General features: G+C 34.8%; 2 protein-coding genes across 2 annotated transcripts; both read right to left on the bottom strand.

Moving 5' to 3' along the window:
- Positions 1-832: 832 nt before the first annotated feature.
- LOC121423325 lies at positions 833-7,811 on the bottom strand. Its single transcript, XM_041618679.1, has 6 exons — positions 7,673-7,811; positions 4,525-4,644; positions 4,151-4,186; positions 3,363-3,503; positions 2,266-2,408; positions 833-1,904 (listed from the first exon to the last, which is right to left on the bottom strand). The coding sequence occupies exons 2-6, from the start codon at positions 4,628-4,630 to the stop codon at positions 1,707-1,709; spliced, it is 624 nt and encodes a 207-aa protein (XP_041474613.1). The 5' UTR covers positions 4,631-4,644; positions 7,673-7,811; the 3' UTR covers positions 833-1,706.
- A 2,815-nt stretch (positions 7,812-10,626) lies between these two features.
- Positions 10,627-19,019, bottom strand: LOC121422190 (ER lumen protein-retaining receptor 2). Its single transcript, XM_041617079.1, has 4 exons — positions 18,850-19,019; positions 15,833-16,092; positions 14,932-15,184; positions 10,627-14,330 (listed from the first exon to the last, which is right to left on the bottom strand). The coding sequence occupies exons 1-4, from the start codon at positions 18,938-18,940 to the stop codon at positions 14,296-14,298; spliced, it is 639 nt and encodes a 212-aa protein (XP_041473013.1). The 5' UTR covers positions 18,941-19,019; the 3' UTR covers positions 10,627-14,295.
- Positions 19,020-20,441: the final 1,422 nt, after the last annotated feature.

Genomic DNA, 20,441 nt, shown 5'->3' with positions numbered 1-20,441 from the left:
GAGAGAGAAGTTATATAGAGGGTGGAATTAGAGGAGAAAGAGGAGGAGGAACTATTATGATCGAGAGAAGAGAAGGAAAGGGAGATATTGGAACGGTTGTAATTTTCATTTTTTTTTTTTTTTTGGAACGAGAAAAAAAAGGAACTATAAAATTTTGACGTGAAACTGAAGTTCCAACCAAAATAACTCTGTTTTCATGATGACATCATAATTATGATTCAAATAAATAACAGTCCATTTACTGGGAGTGTTTGCAAACGTAATATTAACTCAGTGGGTTAGGAGTGAAATTGTATGAAACTGAAACTATAGTGGCTATTACATTTTTTTCCCGAGATCGGATCGCATTTGGAACGTTGAAAGTGCACGTACCGAGCCTTTATCAGGTTTACCTTAATTTTAATAACTTGTATAACTTCAGCCAGTGGGCACCGGCCGGGTGTGGTCGGGCATGGGGATACCCCCCCCCCCCCCTTGATGGAACCCCATAGATTTGAAACAATGGAGAAAGTAGAGTATAATCTGCCTTAACCCCAACATATTGTCTAATTGTCCCCACTGCCCCCCTTCCCCTAAAAAGAAATTGCCATGCAATTTTTTTAAAGATAGTAGGTATATCCTAAACGTTGCAGGAGAAGGAGGCAGAGGATTTGGGTGTCAGGATATTCAGGGGATTTCACCCCCCCCCCCTCCAATATGATTGTGAAAATCAGACTACTTCATTTCAAAAATGAAGGAACGGAGAACACAGAATATGTGTAAAGGTCATGATCACGATCATCGTCAACAAAAGAAAACAGTAGGCCACAGCATGTCGATAATACAAAAATGTATTTTATTCAGTCTTTTGATAAGAACAATTCATTTTGGCGTAAATTCATGGATACTTTTTTTTAAGTAATAAAAAAGTTTAATCACAATTGAATGATTAACACAGCGCAATAACAATTTTGAAAGTTATTCAATCGTCAAGTTACAAATGGATATCGAATTGCAAAACAAAAATAAAATAGATGTATAATAAAATGTAATCAATTTTACAGTTAAGTCTGAGATTTGTTTTGTTCACATCATCAATCATACATAAACAATTCTGAATACATGAATCAAAATTTAGATTTTTTTATAATATCGTTATAACTACAAGGTATAACACATGACATAATTTATGTTGCAGGGAGGATTGAAAAAGTTTGAGTGGAAAAAAATGACTGGAATGGATTTTAGAAATAAATACACAAAATGAAAAATAACGTTTAATGTTTTTTTTAAGTCGATCTATGCTGGTATACTAGTTGCGAGGCGTTGGAGAATATCATCTCGCATAAACTTTATACCACGGTCTTTATACACGTGACTCGCAAGAGGTCGAGGCCAGGGTCGGCAATATGTGGCGACGAGGCCGGCCTCGACTACGTCCCCGTTAAAGTGTTAAGGGTGATTTAGATGCGGTAAGAAAGGAGAACGAAGACAATTAGAATACATTAGTAGAAAATGAAAATAACACTGTATATGAGCTTGTTATACGCAAATGTCATAGAAATGTTTTAACAGTCAACCCCCAAAATGAGAAAAAATACGTCATCTGAATGCCATAATCTTACCCCAACACTTTTATCAAAATGCTCTAGCTGGAACTATCCTTCAATATAATTTAAATGCGGTAAATTAAGGTCTTTCATCTACAATAAAGTTATCAATAATCATTAAAGTTCATCCTTCTCCTCTGCCTTCTTTTTTGATTTAGACTTTGATGATTTTTTGCTCGACTTCTTTTTATCTTTCTTCTCATCTTTGGCTTCTTCCTTCTTCTCCGCCGGTGGTTCGTCGGCGGACTCGTCGACAGTCTCGTCAGCAGTCTCTTCTTTACTAGCTTTTGTCGCGGCCATTATTTTTCGTTTGCTCTGCATGGTTAGGAAGGAAAAAAAACAACTAAAGCTATAAAATCGAACGAGGCCGAGATTGAGAAGGAGAGCATATACAAAGAAAGGAATATGGAAATATACCAAATAGGAGTTCAAATATCTTTCCCTTTTTTTAATTTTAAAGGAAAGGGTTTTGGCTACCTTTCTGATTCGTGATATTAAAATTTGATTTTTGTTTTTCTATATCAAAGACTAAATTATTAATTTTATATCACAAAATCCATTTGATGCTATAAAATGAGAATAAATGTTGTTTAAAAGTGCTTTCCAATATCGGAATCCAAAATATCCCCAGCCTGAACCTCTCTTATTTTGTCAGTGCGAATTAGACTATACTAACCGGTCCTTCATATTTATTTATTCTGAAATTAGAACGATCGACGCCTCGGCAGATATCAGTGGTGATCCAACAGAGTTCGATTTCCTGCTCGTCTTCAGGAAGACCGTTCATCAGAGCAGCTTTGATCTCTGTTTTATAATTTTCTGTAAAGCGAGGATGTGGGGGGGGGGGGGTATTCAAGAAAAGAGAGAAAAGATACCAAGTATGTAAAATCGGAAATGTTAATAAGATTATGATGATCGAAGGCACGATTCATTTCTAAAAACATATATACATATCTTAATAGTTGTGGCCCTGAGACGTGTCTTCTATATGATTATTGAGTTACAGGTCTACACTAATTATTTGATTTGATTTATTTTATTTTATTTAAAACACGTTAAAAAATCCTCGACGATAACAATAATTATAACTAGACATTCGACATTCTTTTAAATGTCTTTCTGATGAGATAGCGATTCAACTTTGAGCAGATTGTTTCTGTGTAAAAAAAAATACAAATACAAAATACAAAGACATGAAAGTGAAACTTCGTGGGATAATATAGGCGAAATAAGAATTCCATCGGTTGATATATGCAGACAGTAATGTGTAATTATTGAATCACATTTTCGTATTTTTCTTTATCTTCCTAACTTTCACCAACATTGTTTTCGTCGTCGTCATTAACATCCTAGTCATAATTATCATTATCATCACCGTCGTCATTACCATTATTAATATTAACATCGTCGTCGTCGTCATTATCACCACCACCACCACTGCACCATCATCATCAACAATATCATTATCATCATTATCGACATCATCATCATCATCAACATCATCATCATCACCATCATCATTATCCTCATTATCGACAACATCATCAAAATCATCATCATCAACATCATCACCATCATCAACATCATCACCATCATCATCATCACCATCATCATCATCATCACCACCATCATCATCAACATCATCATCATCCTTTCCCTCATCATCAATCCTCTCCTTCCTCCCTCCCTCTTAGTTACCCCCTGATCCGATCCTAGCCCTACTAGTCCCCTCCCCCCCCCCATCTCGTTCTATCTCTCGGCTCCGCATCTTACCTGTCCAATAATCACAAACTTTCTTCATAGTAGGTGGACTGAACTCGTATTGATTTAACCTCTGTGCCTCACAGATCCCTCGCATTGAATTTGTCACTGTCTTTTCTGTTCTTTTCCCCTTCCCAAGGATCTTGTTCGTCTCTTTATTCATTCAAACAACAATGGAAAGATGAAATAGCTTTTAATGTATAGTTGGATATTCTATGTTTTTTTTTTCTTTTAGAGAGTAAAAATTTTGTAATTATCATATATTACACAAGTTAGAATAATAAGTATTTTCATAAACAAACAGTAATGAAAATTACCTTCCTTGACAATGATTCATACAAGGAAAACGTTTTACTCATAATAAAAACAGTTATCATAAGTATAACAATCCATACTAAATAAATCGTACCTATCATTGCTTCAGTGCAAACATCAAAATATAAAATTACGGAAACAAAATTCAAGCTAAATAAGCATCAAACATCAAAATTATGAAGAAGCAACATGAATAGGTGAATCATGATATAATTGATTTCAGTTGAATATTGTGTACCGTAGATAGTTTTTTTCATTTATATATTTTCATTATTATTCATGCTGATGTTGCCGTTGATTATTAATATTTTCATTCATTCTTAAAGTTGTTTTTTCATAAACACACCACGGTAACAATTATGAATCATAAAAACATATCTTACTCGGCATTCAGTGTATTTGCAAAGACATATAGGCCTACTATATCATAAGCCTATTAAAATAAACTTAATATCATCCTCCCTATTTCAATAAAACTTTCTTACCTGCTATTACAGCATGACAGCCTTCACAAACAACCTCTGTAAGTAAAAACAAAATAGATCTCTATATTTGAATCTGGGTAATATCAAAAGAAAAGATATCGAGCCGCAAATTATAACTGCAGCTCGCTCCTATGTTTACCTCATTTCCACAATTTGCCAATAATCTCGTCTGAATAACATTTCATGATATACTTGTTCCTTCAACTTTATAACTCTCTCTCTCAATTAACTCGTTCCCAGACCTAATACTAACTACATGTAATTTAATTGTATCCACATGCAAGACTTGACTTGTTCCCTAAAACTGTAAGTTGTGGTAGAGCTGATACTATCGTACATTTAAGATTCATTAACTTTCGTTACCGGTTTCTTACCTTTAGCAAATTTGGTTGGTTTCATCTCACCGTGAACGAAGTCAACAGCCAACAGGATGACGACCACGGTCGAAAGTAAAGATGGAATCGAGAAGCTCATCATCATTGTAAATGTTAAGGCTGTATAATACAGTAAAAAAGTTTGAAATTGAAAATGTCTCTTTTAATGTACCAAATTATATCCCGAGACCCGTGCGACAATCACGGCTTATTTATTTGGCGAAGAGTAAGCTGTTGTTTCACAACATATAGGCTTAATTAATTGTTATGATCGAGGAGGGATAATTGATAAATATTATTCAAAGAGAGATGCAGAGAAAGATATGAACAGAAGAGCTGGTATATGGAAAGAAAAAAAAAGAGGTGAAGAAAAGAAAGAAAGAAATGGAGAGATGGAGGGGAGTGAGAAAGAGAGGGGGAGAAAGCTAGAGCTGCATGCAGCAGTCAATAAAAAAGTTTTTTTCCAGAACTGTTAGTATTAGAATGCATGCGAGCTGAAAATTCATTATCAATTCAATTAATTAACAAAATTAGCTCGCGCGCGTTTCGAACTCGATCGCATTATTTTATTTAATGAGATTATGTGTGTATTATACTGGACATATTCCTGTACTATAATTGCATGTCATTTTTAACATATACTAGCGCTTCGCAATCGAATTATATGCTTAGGAGATTTTTATCCTCTTCGTGAATTCAAATAATACATAGAATGTCCTTTTTGCAAGTCAGTATTCAAAATATTTCAGCCCGCGCGCTTCGCGTTCGCATCTTCTTTTAAAAGTAAATACTTATTATTATATTGTTTGTTGATGTACTATAATTACATGTCATTTTTAACATATACTCGCGCTTCGAAATCGAATTATTTTCTTAGATTTTTATCCTCTTCGTGAATTCAAATAATGCATAGAATGTCCCTTTTGCAAGTCAGTATTCAAAATATTTCAGCCATATGGAAAACTAGCGGACAGAAGGTCCTCGCTGCACGCGCGCACCCTTATAACACGCAGAATTCCCTTGCATCATACCCCTTTTTCACAAACAAATGTGTATCAAGGACAAGCGTTGATTCAGTTAGAATTTCCGCCCCCCCCCCTGAAATGAATGTTAATAACTTCTATCAGATGACCATAATTTTTTTTACATTCAATTGGTGGGAAATATGGCACTTTATTACATTAAAATCACTAAAAACCATCCATAGTCAGGAATATGTATTGGGATAATGGGTTATTGGGACATTTTTATAGTACCCGGGTGGATTACATCCGTCGTCACATCGTTGGGTGATGGTATCAAGAATTTCCGCCCAGATTATGATAAAGGGCACATTGTAAGGAAAATACTCATGAAAGAACCATGGAGATTGGTTACTAAGGAAATAGTGCACTTTTATCATCAAATCAGAGGAGATTTTCTTTGTGATACTGATGTCCGAAGAGTGAGCAAACCTACACTCGACGTGCATTCAACACATAGGGCTGGACAGAGCTTTTGTGTACGTCGGTGTGTTGTTCGAGTCACAGCGGTTTTCTAGCTCTTTCCATTGCAGTGCTGAACATTTTATTTGGAATATATAAATATATATACCTTGTCAGTCCGAACTATGGATATAAATATATCAGATACCATTATTTTTGCCAACAAAAATCAATTTTATTCTCTGAATTGGATATGTCTCTGAATGTTGTGACGGGTCCATTATGTATACGAGGGGTGCATCCTAGCTTATCGCTGCATTGGTAAGTCTGAAATTTAAGTTTGCCTATTCATTTCACTTTAAATGATGTTAAATGTAAGGATAATTTATGAAATCGACATAAGATATTGCAAATCAACGCTGAAACATTATTTGTGAAGACCTTTTATCCCTCTGTAATGCTATTTCCCCCATAAAGCCGCAATGGAACATTCTGCACCACTAGTCATACGATGATCGCGAGGTCTGCAAACGTCGTCTGCTATGTTTTTACATGTCCGGTACACTGTATGCAAGTTTTCGATATGCGCGCGCTTCGCGTTCGCATCTTCTTTTAAAAGTAAATACTTATTATTATATTGTTTGTTGATAAAATCAGCTTTTCATTGTGCACGGATGGCGCCCCCCCCCCTCCTCCATTTGACAACGCTGGATTCGCCGCAGGACATTTACCGCTTTAGCTCGGACGGGCCTCATGAGTAGGCCCATGCATAATTATATAGCAACATAGCAGTCAGAGCCCTCGTGAGATCCCGGGGGGGCCACTTCCATTCACGAGTGGATACCATGCGCGACCATGGGGTCTCGAAAAGCACCCTAAACACGTAATTTCCATTTTCTGAAAATGCACCCCTTAACAAGTATTGGCGTGTGAAACCCTACCCTTAACAAGTATGGGAAACAAAACGATACTCTTGGCAAATATTCCCTGAAATGAACCCCTAAACAAGTACAGGAATGTTTTATTGTTACGGGTCCTTCGGTCGTCGCGGCTTTACCTTATTTGGTTTAGTACGACCCCACCTTCTACACCTCGCGCAAATCGGACTCTAAACACGAAGTTTTGGGGCAAAAAGGACATCCTTTATAAAACATTTTAATTTTGTTTTATCATCCCCGCATATTCGACCCTAAACACGTAATTTTCCTAGCGAAATAGATACCCTTTTTTCATTATTTTTGTTTTTTTGACACCCTTATCACGTTACGTACGTAACGTGCCCTATCGTGAAAAAGACATCCTTTTTACGTGTTTTTTTGGTCGCGCATGGTATCCACTCGCCAATGTAAGTGGCCCCCCCGGGCGTGACATATACTAGCTGCATGACCTTGTACACCAACACGTGGTTGACAAATCAAGAGACACGCCTCCTAACCATCACAATGCAATATATACAATACTCGTATTTATATGTTCACAAATAATGAAATACCATGGTTTTAACCAATCGACTTGATATCTCGACATATAAAGCCGATTTGCTCGTAACATAATCATATACATTATTGTTAATTAGGCAGAATGTAGATATCACTTATATCCCCGGCTTTATATCCCATCGTACAACTGTACAATGTGATATACTCATGATTATATATACAAAAGTATTACATAATTATACTAGTTCAAAACATATCATTCAGAAGTCAATGATAATTACTTACCAATGCTGCGGGATCAATTACAGCACCGTGGTTTAGCACTGCTCGCCTTCTTGTACAACTTCAATGTACCACTGATCGGAACTAAGTCTTATTTGAAGAACACGGTTAAAGTATATTACAAGCTTGTTAGAAATCCCTGCAGGTCTGTACACACGAGAATGACCTTTGAGATCATAAAGGTCAATTGAGGTAGCTTGAGTAATGTCATAAAAGAAGGAGTGAACTTTGATCCGAGCTGTTATCCATTTCTGAGGCGCAAACAAAGATTTAGGGAACCAGTCGGTGTGGTAGTATTATACCAACAATAAGAGGTAATCAAACATTGTTTATTCAAATAAAATGTATTTTATCCCAAACTTATTAACTGAAAGCAAATTACTTTAGCTGCATGCAGTGTTGATATTACATCGCTCATGATAGGATCTATGATTATGAATGTTAATTTCGACTTGTTAACATGATAACGATTAATAGGGCAACAGATGGTGAAAATTTGTAGTATAATCGATAATTGCAGATATTTAATGGTAAACTCGATCCCTTTAACTCGGTCGTGATATTGTGAAGATACATTTACCGATAAATTTTGAGTTAGAAAACCCAGCTGGGTTCAGGATTGATCGATACCATGCACCCTATATCTCTTCCTCCCTCCACCAGCCAAAACAGGTCGTCACGGCACAACCCTCTTTTGTGTGGGGCATGCAGTCCGGGAGGGAACATTTTTTTTCATTATTACTATTACAAATATTCTAATAACTTTTCTCCCCTAAGATTTAATTAAGCATCCTACAGGGTAAGGGGCGCCCCGATCTAGTCTGCAGGCACAGACCCCGCAGACCCTGATTGAAACTTTGATCAACAATTGTGTCTCCACGCAAAGACTAGCACGTACAAAACTTGACGTTAACGAGAGGTAGGCTGCACGTTGCAGACCCGTAACTCGAGCGAAGGGTTTGCCCAGAAGACTACCACCGATCCGAAACTGACGCAATTCCACTATTAAATCAAAATTACCCCTCTCGTCTAAGCACATATTTAGATGCAATTCCGGCATCTAAATAAGTGAATAAATGAATTGTGACCGTTTTTCAATTCAATTTAGAGATGAAGAGGAGTCTTGAAGACAAGCCAATAAAGGTAAACACAAGCTTTGTCAGTATATTTGCTTGATACAAGGTAGCAACTAACATATAATAGCTATATTCTTGTTTGCTCTTTGAAATTTTGAACCAACGGATGAACGCCAAGTTTACTCCAGAAAACCAATGAAAGAATGCCGCGATAATGATGAATGAAATAAAGATCAAAGTTCAACTAGTAATATTTTAGTTAAATGCATACAATTATTCCAAAAGTATATTCAACTTTATATCGAACGCGTGCATTAAAGAGAAGGGATAGGCCTACATGACGAAAAGGGGGGAAATCAACTGATCTCTTTTTCACTTGAGATGGCCATTCAATTTGTTAATTTACGACGAATCTTAAAAGTTGAAACAAATAAAATGTTCAAGAGGTTCAAGGGATATTATACAATGTAATTCAATACAAAATTTCAAAGGAAAATTTAAAAAATATCTTCTGAATTCATATTAGATTATCGTTTTTTCCCAAAGTAATGTAATTCAGAACTTAATATGTAAATCTGTTTATCAATTTTTCTGATTAATCGTTTTATGATTTTTGTATATATATAGTGTATACTGAATCATTTATTTTCATTATCTATTTAATGTTATTTTTATGTTTTGTATTCATTATATATATATATATATATATATATATATATATATATATATAGTAACAAAATATGCTGGAGATAAATGGTAATGCTTTCAAAGCCAATATAGTTTTATTTCCTCGAATTTTCGACGGACCTCCGTCTTCTTCAGGAGTATATACAATGTGTGGTATCAATCAGAGAGCCTCTCTGATTGATACCACACATTGTATATACTCCTGAAGAAGACGGAGGTCCGTCGAAAATTCGAGGAAATAAAACTATATTGGCTTTGAAAGCATTACCATTTATCTCCAGCATATTTTGTTACTATAGTATTAGAGAAGCCAATACGTGAAACTTCAAGATATATATATATCATTGTTCATTTCTGTATTTCATCTTGTTTTTTTATTCATAAAAAGTACCAATAAAAGGGGGTCTTCACCCTACAAGCTCTGCTTTTTAGTTGGTCTCCTTGCCTTTCGATTTCATGGTATTATTGTATTATAAAAAAATGGTTTAAATGTTATATTTCGTAAATATGTATATTGAACTATCATTGTAAATGTAAAAAGATTGAAAGAGAAAATAAATGAATTGAATGAATCTAGAGAATTTGTACGTATTGCATATTAATATAAAACTTAGTACAAATGAATTTTTCTACAAAACGACATAATCAAACCAGCTCATACGCTGCCAATAAACAAAATCATCATGAAGACACACATCTTCTCCCACATAAGTTGATATCATTTTTTGCAGTATATGCTTATGCTTGTACAATCAGGAGGTATTCATTGCGTTGATGTAAAATTTGATGTCACATGAAGACGATTGCAAAAATACCTTTTGACAAACACTGTGTGTTAACTCTCATTGGCATGTTACAAAAAACAAGTCTTGAAATGAACCTTTTGCGATATCCAATAACACAGAGAATAAATTGGAATATTTATAATTCTACCTGTGTAGAGAAACTAAAATGTTTGAAGAGGTAAGTACCTGGTTTGCTACTTGTTGACACAATTATTGCAAAATGTATTATTGAATAATTAGTGCCTAATTTTTCCAGTGAGCCTATATTACAAGACTACACCTTTTTTTTCATTTTAATCATATAAAGATTATTGTAATATCCCCCCCCCCCATAATGCTTGCACACTATTTGAAAAAGAGGTCATAACAATAACACAGCAACAAAAAAATGCAAATTTCTCTAATAATGTTCTGTGCATCCATTCAGCTTTTAATGACTCGAATTTGCAGATGAACAGTTTGCAAACAATGAACGTGTATAAAAGTCATTCGTGCTACCGCTTCGCTGAACTCACAAATACATGTAGCATATTAAAGTTGAGACTTGTGATGTCAACGTGAATGCCAATCAACTAATAGATTTGATGTCTAAGCACCACTGAAATAGTTGAAGCTAGTAAACCCAGGAGAATTGGGGAAATGAGTGTAAATATCGGAAGGGAAAACTCAACATTTGATAAGATCTGACCGAGGCAATATTTTGACTTGTGAGAGATCATATCATGCATGTTTGCAATTTAAATCATTCTTACAAAAGAATAAATAACTAAATGAGGTGGTTATTGTTCAAAGCTTCCATTGCAATACTCTGACAGGATACATCTGATTTCTTTTTTCCATAACCAAGCAAGCCCAGAAACTGTTTTGAAGACTTTGAAATGGATTTTACCTGTATGACTTAACATCACAGACAGATGTAGGTCCATAATGGGATCCGAACCCACTTTTTTCTCAGGGTCATCAATTATATACCACTGTGCCATGCAGACCAATTGTTTGCCGTGTTGCAATTTGTTTATATCCTTACAATTTGTCCTCGTGAATATTCCAGAGGTATATTCTTTCAGAAAATAAACCATGTTCTTAAAGCCTTTAGGCTTGCTAGACTTGGACAAAATAAGATGCTGTCAGGACACTCACTATATGACTTCTCAAAAGGCACTAGTGATAAACAAAAAACGCAAAACAAATTCTTGAACATTCGTGTTACTGTTTGAAATGCACATTACAAACTGAATCATTTAATCATGCATACTTGCTTGTCATTTCTCTGTTCACTCTGCTAGAAAAAAAAAAACAATATTCCCAACTTTTATTTCAAATAATTACAGTAAGAGAAAGGGAAAAAAATGTAAATGCTTCACTCATTATAACATCAATCACTTTTCATCAGAAGGGTCTATAGAAATATTATTTGACATTGTATTCTTATAAATTCACACATTGTGGGCAACTAAAATAGTGAAAATGGTCACTTGAATAAATAGAAATATCTTAATTAAGAGAAAAAAATCAGATATCACAAAGAAATAAGACAAAGACAAAAGAAATTATGCATATTTTGGAAGAGGATCGCAGTCAATGAACGGGCTGCTTCATAATTAACTGTTGGAAAAAACATCTAAAAGCTGAAAATCATGTGAGGGGCGAGTATTACAGTTTGGCGTCGCAATTATTTGTATTAATTGTTGACCATAAATCATCGATCAAGATTAAGTTTGCACCAAAGATTAAAAATAATTGCTATAAATAAATGTCGGAGATAAGAATTAAGACTGTAACCTATAACTGACACCCCTGTTTTAGGAACACATGAAAATCTATTTACATTAAAATGAGTTCACTTGACAGCTGAGAGTAAAGGAGTTTGTATGTACAACAGCAGAAAAACATAAACATATATTTCTTCTATATCTAGTTTTCTAAATTAGTAATAATAAAACTTAAACATCAATTGAAATATAATGGATGCACAAGAATGTTTTATTTAGGAAAAAATACAGGTGCATGTACATATTGGGTTACAACTTGAAAGCATTCAAATGTACATGCCAATGTAAAATTTACCTACCACAAAATGCATACATTGATTAATTGACATATTTAAAAAAATAATCAAAATAAAGTGACATTGAATGACGATTGTATCTGACATCAAAATTGAAGAAAGTATATCAACTTTCTCCAGTAGCAAGCCTCTAAAAGTTATTCAATTATAATTCATGTCTTAATATTTTTTATTAGATTTGTGACCGAGTCTAACAATTCATGTGTTTGCAATGATTCCATTTAATATCCTTTTTTTCCTGTGGCATAAATAAGAGATTTCATAACTATATAGAACATATCCCATTCCATGAAATGACATAGAGTAAAATAAATCAAAGGCGAAAAGAATTAAAACTGAGAAAGTGTAGTAAAAAAAGTGTTCTCGACCTTTGGGAAGTTGGTTTGAATACAACCCCAATACCTAATACAGTCACTAAAGCAACTGTGTATCAAAAACTTGATAAGTCAACATTTTCTCTTCATATTTACAAAGTTCATGACATCGCATGTATTACACCATAATGAATATGACATAGCCCAGCTAGGCCTTCAGCTCCTCTCTTTATTATGCTTTCTGTACCCAACTGCCAATACTGTGCATGACACAATAGTCAGGAATCAAATCACATCATATCAAGTGTAAAGTATACTCATACAGTAAGTAAATGGCATTGAGATAATTGTCTATCTTTAACACAAGCACTGCGTTTTTAATACATCAATTAATAATCTACTATCTATCTACATTATCAAAGAAGGGAGAAAATATGAGAAACTAAAAAAAAATATGTGATGATGATCTATCACATTCGTATTTCACCGAGTTCTAAAATAATGCAGAAGTCTGATCCACTTGACGTGCACAATATTTGTGTGCTTTTCACAAGATTTAAAATCAAATCCATGCTGCTATATAGTGTAAAAATTATATGTAAATTTTGTAAAACACCACAAAAATCTAAAGTCGAGTATGAACAGGAACAAAAAAATACATAAATGAAGTGATAGACACAAATACAAGTATGATTTTTAATTTACCAAGAGTATCACATGAAAGTGGCAAATCTTGCGAGAAAGGGAAGACAACTTAAAACAGGGATGGGAGGAAACAATAATTACTGTGTACAGTCATATAATATGGATAGAAAATATACAATTTACTGAATTAAGAGGAAAACTAGCACATAACTGACACTAATTTTTAATCCAATGAACATGATATGATTTCGGTAAAATACGCATTTTTCAAAAAACCCTACCTCAATTATCTTTGGCGTCAGGTGCAATCGGTAGTAGGGTGCAAAAATGCAAATACTGGTATATCGATGTTTAGTGATATTGCGCATCTATACATTGAAATGTAATCCAACACACCATTGGTACTCATGAAGTTATAGAAGAAAATGCAGCAGCAAAACAGATTGAAGGGATGAAATCAATACCAAATTATTAAAAAAAATAATTTCAAAACTTCAAAATTGTCTTCTTCTCTGTCCAATTTTACATCAACCTCAACAGGTAAATGATCTGATATTTTCTGCCAACATTTCAGTACATGCTTGTCGGATTTTCCGTTATTTAAGAATGTAGAATTCATTCAAACTATGATCATGATTTATCATTTTAAGTTTTAAATAATTTCAATGAAACTACAAACCCTACATTCTAAAAAAAATACAAGTATGTATTTTTAACTGAAGTGATCACATAAAGATAACTCAACAAGGGCGCAAGTGTTTCAGCTACCATTACTTTCACGCATGTCCAAGGGCAACTCCCAACTCACCTTGAATTTACAACGTGGGACAGATTCTATTAAATATCTAAATACATCTGCAATTGATCTAACATTTTTTGTTTTATCATATGTCCCTCTCTTGCAAGTCAGCTCACATTCATGTGATATGGCAAGTACATTCAAATACATTCCAGTTGGAAAGCGAATGTCTGCTCTATGTGAGACAGAAGAAATTTTATACATCACTAAGACATAGTCATCTGCATGTACAGGTGAAAGAGAGTGTCTCCCTTATGCTGGTAATGAGAGCTTCTGTCCATAGATAACTGTAGCAGAAAAAAAATGAAGGAAAGTAGTTAATGAACAATATAAAAAAAATTAACTTGTTGCATTTCATGTCTGCCTTTGTTTTGATGGCAAATGTTGCAAAAGACATATGTTGTAAAATAAACTATATTTCAATATGGGCATTAAGATATACACATTCATCCATTCCCATGTCTATTGGGAGTGTAAAAGGGTGCTAAATATTCACACCATGAACATGTGAGCCAACAAACTTCTTCCAGCTAGGCAACATAATATTTATTCACAAAGAATGTATTGTTTTTTCCAAACGAAAACATTAACGTAGTCACTACAAAAATAAAAACAAAGAGTTGAATACCATCCATCATGTATTTAGAGCAACTCAATTACGGCTAAAAGAAATCTTAATGCTCTAGCAATTCTTAAACAGCTAAAAGACCAATCTAATTCTAAAATATCATTTGAGCCGTTAGTGTGAGTGAATCACCACAAGTACAGTCGATCTCACATTTCAATGTCATCTTTAAAATAAACATCCAAATAATATGGATGTTTAATGATTCATATGAAGATCTCCAATTTTTGGTAGGATATTCAAACAACATGCAAGAATCTCACCTTTTGTAATGTACAAATAGAAGAAGTCGCAGTAGAGTATCGTCTGTACACAGCCTGCGACAATGGCAATGAGATCAAAGAACCCCTCTGAGTAAAAGCGGTAGATCCAGTTGACGATGTAGAGTGCCCTGTATGCCCCTAGACAGAAGAGATAGTGGCTAGTGATAGTTTCTGCCTCTCCAGTCTTGCTAATCATGAAGAGCTGGGGCATAATGGCGACTGATTCAAGATAGATGGAGAATGTCCAAAGGATCTGTGCAAATGAAAGAAAGAATGAGCCAGTTTAGAATCAACTTCCAAACGGATTACTCTTGCGATTATACTTTTTCAGAATCACATAAATATAATTCTATTTACAAATTCTGGGCAATCAGAGGAACATATGTTGTTAGCAGACAAATACTTGGTAGGATATATTCAATTAAGGCTTTAGGTTTAGTTCCAGTACAAATCTTGATCTAGTCAAGTTGGTAAGTTGGTTGAGGGTTTTCTTACAACAAAATAACCATATAAAATGAAACAAAAATCTTTGGATGTGAGGAGAGAGGGTTAACATCTTAAGTTCTAATTACTCTATCAAGTAATGGGTAAAACATAGTCCACAATCCATGTATTGACATTGTTTGTCATCATCACATATTTCTATCAACTTAAAATTTTAACTCAAAACAAACAGCTGGAAGGAAATAATTCTGCTATCAACTATAGCATCATTACTGGAAATGTTGAGCAATCAATCCAGACATTTACAACAACAAAAAATACTTCGTAAGTTCATAATTATCTTTAAATCTAGAAGCAAACTGCACACAGATATATAAAATTCAGCACTCTACAGGTCTGTTTCAATTTCATGCACATTGTTCATCTATAATTCTCAAAGCATAACAAATTTGTGTACCTCAAGTGGGGTGAAGTCATGATTGACAAGAAAGGCAAGTCCTCCAACAGGAACCACCAGGAACTCTGCCCTGAAGGTGTCATGGTTGTGGTCATAGGTAGCCTTGAACTTGACATAGATCAGGTAAACGGTGGCATAGGCACAGACAATATAAATCACTTTCATTGATGTATTGTACACAGAAATAAAGCTAGTGAAAAGATCCAAATAGCGGGTGGTGAAGACCAACGCAAAGAGCAGCTGGGACTTCCCAGAGATACCTGAAAAGACACACAAACACAAAATCAATTACATCACGTTTAACATAAGCCCTGAAAAAAATCTATGAATAATCCACTGCAAACAATATTGCACATTCTTAAATTTTAATTCTAAATTTATAATAAAATAGAGATGTTGATATGTTCTTTAAAAATCATTCCATCAACCAAAAATAATTTTTTTTTAAAGAATACTGCAATTTACATATTGACATTGTTGGTTTAGAATAGATAGTATAATGTACACTTGAGTTGAATGCTCGAGCACCTGATCAATGTAGCTGGGCTGAAATTATGGATCTAGTCTTCTTTTCTACTATTCAACTTTTCTATATTTTGTCTATTTTCCTCAGTGCATACAGACCACTAAGCACTTAGTAAGCAGTGATGTGCCATGTGTGCTGTACAAGCACTGATGTAATAGTAAGTCACACATACAGTAGACACACTGTATTAAGTGTGAAACAATGGTGCATAATTTTTGTCATTATATCCAAGTAAAATCAAATTTGATTTTGATGAAATTGCTATTGATATTACAAAATTGCTTGTCCTTATAAGAATGAATTATTAGTGTGTTTTGATCATGTATGTCACAACTGTATTCAAATGTAGTCTCACTAGTCTGACCTTCATTATCCTGCTGCATTATTGAACTATTGCCCATCTGTACATGTATACCCATATTAGAGTTAATGCAGCTTGACATAATTTAAAGGTTAAGTCCTCCCCAGAAATGTTGATTTGAATAAATAGAGAAAAATCAATCTAGCATAATGGTGAAAATTTCATAAAAATCGTATGTACATGTAAAATGTATATATTTTTTTTTTATTTTTAACGGCTTTTCAGTCAAATATGACAATTTAAGCTGAAATTTAAATAAGAAAACTATGACTAGAGTTAAAAATGTTTCGCTAAGTTATTTTTAATGAAACAGTTATATGTATGCACAACTCAGTGTAATGCAAATTAGACAGTTGATGATGTCCCTCAATCACTATTTCTTTTGTTTTTTATTTTTGAATTATACAATAATTCATTATTTACATATTTGACAAGGATCAACTTGACTGAAACATATAGTATTACAACAATGCTAATTCCACATGTTCAGAAAGGAATTTATCTTTGCTTCACTTGACAATGAGGAGATTGCAAATCGCTAAATGCTTTCTAATTTACTACACCAGTACTTGGCAAACGAACCCAACTTTATTTAGACATTGCATAGAAATTAGAGATGTTTAGATGAAGCTGCAGCCATTGCCAGTCAGGGGAGTATGCCGCATGTCAGATAGGAAAAATGCATCAACAATAAACGCATGAGAACTCGGCAACATAATGAGCTAGCTATTTAACTGCCAAATCAAACTGCATGTGCAGCCAAGTTCTGAAAAGACCCAAGATACTCTGACCTACATGAGTCAAGGAGATCAGATAGACTCACAAAAATATCGGGTAGAAAAAACAAAATAAAGATTAACATCTTATTTTGTTTTAAAGGAAATATATGAGAAGAAATAAGAAATTGAAGGACATAAATTTGAGACAAAACACTAAAGACAGTGAGGTTTCAAAAATGGGGAAACAAAGAAGGGTTAGATAGATCTCAATTCTAATGTCTAACTTTCTTCTAGAAAAGTTTACTTTCATTTTTTTTAAGAAATAAACATCCACAAATTATATACAGAAACTGGACAAAAATTTATGAGTAAATCTGTCTACATGTACATGTAGATAAACTGACGGAAATGAGGCCAACAAAAAGCAGTGATATCCAAGGCCAAGCAAAAAAAATTGTCTTTGTGACATTAATAATAATATATGATAAAATGGCTGTGCAGCTCTATGTGGGCAGAAGAAGAGTTTCAAATCTGACCAAAAAAATGAAGTCCCAGGGGCCCATTGCAGAAAGAGTTGCAATCAATCGCAACTCTAAAAATCATGCGTAACTTGATATTCAACCAATCAACAGCGCGCGTTTGGGACTTGCGATTGATTTTTTGACTTACGTTTAAACGCAACTCTTTCTGCAACGGGCCGGGCCCCTGGGGCATAAACTAGTTTCAGCCCATTGAATTTAGAGTAGACCCTGGCAGCCTGGCTGTTCACTTCTTGACTTGAGCGCCTGGCCTAAAAATCTTATTCTAAATAGGCCTTACACTTTTAAGTAATTAAGTAAAAGAGACAAAACAAAAGTTGAGTCAGCAAATATTTCTGTGCAGTGTGGGCAGTACTACTTCACTACTACAGCCTCCATACTTTAATATACGTTAAATTTGCCATGCCCTACTGTAAGCGAGAGTTTCTATCTACCGTACCCATTCTCTGCACTGCACAGCAACGACGGGTACGGAATGGCCCGGCTGCACACGCCGCACCATCGGGGTAAGCGCGACCGGGTGTTCGCTGTATGCCCGATGGCTGCCATGTCATTACCGCCCTAATCAGAATTCAGATCACATTTTTGCACAATACTTCAGTCAACATGGCACAAGATTTTTTAGAAGTCAAAGCATAATTGGATAATAAGATAAAATGAAATATAAATACATTTAAAACATATAGGATTTCACAGAAGATCGATTTCAAACAAAAGAAAATAGGGTCAATTTTAAATCTGAGTGACATGACAATTCATTCTACACGCTTTCGCTATGGAGCAAAAGCGGTCATTTGAAAAGACAATTCGATCAGCCGAGACAAAAGGTCATCAATTTAACGAGTAAAGAGTTTTCAACGTCAGTTACTTACCAGCACATGACCTTGTTTTCCATATCTTCCATAAAAGCAAAATAATTGCCAGTAGATGGGAAAGATCCCCGACTAATCGAAAGATATTCATGATCTTCTGTTCAGTTTGTCTGACAAGATCGGAAGATGGCTTTGCTCAGTTGACGTGGCGAGCGATGCTGAACCTCAAATTATGACTGCACCGCATGCATTCACGCTGTTAGCAATTTTTGCAGGAGAGCAGCGAAAAGTTTAGAAACACGTATCAAACTCGACACATGGCAATCTGTCACTCAATAGCAAACTGCAAAAAGTTAGTTGTTTGGGTTTTTTCTTGCTTTTTTCACAAACTCATCATGAGATTTTGTACCAATAACGTAACCTCAAATACGTGTTTAGAAGATAGAAACGTTACTTCATTATTTTGAATCCAATGAAAATAGATATGAATAATGTATAAACAATGTCTATTAAAATTGCTGATCTGTCTTTTTATTCCATGTCTATGATGTGGCAGTATATCATCGAGGAAGTACTTCCTCCTATAAAGGTTTCGAAGTTCCAGATGCTTATATATTTTGGAAGTTGACAACAAGACTGTTTGAGGCTATAGTTCTTTGTACATGCCTAAAAAAATAAGAAAATAAAAATTAACCCGAAGCAAATGATAACCTTGCTAGCCGGCCTGCAATTAATCATGTGAATTTATCGGGACTCGCGATTGATTAAAGCATATCAATTTGTTGTGTACAAAAAACGCTCCTCTTATAAGGCATAGAAATGGGACGTTTAACGCACAGTCACTAATAATACGCGCCGCTGTCTTCGCATCGTGAAGGCAGTCTTGGTGTATAGTGGCGGGCTGCTACATTGCGGTGCAGGGGTGTTCAACTTGCATATCGTGAGCGCACTCAGCTGCGTGTTTTCACTTCTCCTTTCTCCCCTAGTTTCCCCTTTCTCTCCTTTTCTTGTCATTTTTCCTCGCATTACTTGTTTTCATAAATTTCCCTCTCACTTTCCTTGTTTTCTCACTCCCTTCAGTTTTGTAACTCTTCTTGATCACTTGCATTCATTGGCACACCCCCCGGTCAAAAATGGTACGGTCCTATCCAACATACACTCAAGTCGTCGCTGTACAACGTGCAAAATTCTTCACGCGCTGCGTTGCCTAGCTATGCGTGTGTACTGTGTACTATACTGTATACACACAATGCCATCGGCTGAACCCGCCAAACTATAGTGACCAATTATTGCAAAAGCTTTTGCAAATGTGAAAAGTGACAGAGGTTTTTTTTATCCAATCAAAATCATTCTTAGGTATTTGCAATCTACAGCATTTTCTGCAAAATGTCTTTTTTTGATAGGGTCTATTGTGACGTATATATTTTTTTACAACAATGTGAAGTCGCACCAAACGTTTCGTTTCCCGCACTTGCCCATTGGCTCATGTACAAATGGATTTCCAAAATCATCAAGAAAGGTTCCAAAAACCTCAAAAGTGACAGAACTTAATTTGACTAAAATTAAATGAAAATCATATCATGTTCAAGGTGAGAATCTGCTCTATTCTATTCTGTTTTGATAGATCACCTTGTTGACGCGTTTGGGAGATA

This window comes from Lytechinus variegatus, chromosome 10, assembly GCF_018143015.1.
Source record: "Lytechinus variegatus isolate NC3 chromosome 10, Lvar_3.0, whole genome shotgun sequence".
NCBI lineage: Eukaryota > Metazoa > Echinodermata > Echinoidea > Temnopleuroida > Toxopneustidae > Lytechinus > Lytechinus variegatus.
The sequence above is the reverse complement of the archived record's forward strand: the minus strand, read 5'-3'. Positions and strand labels throughout refer to the sequence as shown.

What these genes read in the sequence shown, in the direction of transcription:
- LOC121423325 (XM_041618679.1), bottom strand. Translation starts at nt 4,630, where the DNA reads ATGATGATGAGCTTCTCGATTCCATCTTTACTTTCGACCGTGGTCGTC. An exon ending in CTGTCATGCTGTAATAGCAG is followed by an intron (nt 3,504 to 4,150) that starts GTAAGAAAGTTT and finishes GAATGAATAAAG; the next exon opens with AGACGAACAAGATCCTTGGG. An exon ending in AGTTTGTGATTATTGGACAG is followed by an intron (nt 2,409 to 3,362) that starts GTAAGATGCGGA and finishes CTCGCTTTACAG; the next exon opens with AAAATTATAAAACAGAGATC.
- LOC121422190 (XM_041617079.1), bottom strand. Translation starts at nt 18,940, where the DNA reads ATGAATATCTTTCGATTAGTCGGGGATCTTTCCCATCTACTGGCAATT. An exon ending in GAAAACAAGGTCATGTGCTG is followed by an intron (nt 16,093 to 18,849) that starts GTAAGTAACTGA and finishes GTGTCTTTTCAG; the next exon opens with GTATCTCTGGGAAGTCCCAG. An exon ending in ATGACTTCACCCCACTTGAG is followed by an intron (nt 15,185 to 15,832) that starts GTACACAAATTT and finishes TCATTTGCACAG; the next exon opens with ATCCTTTGGACATTCTCCAT.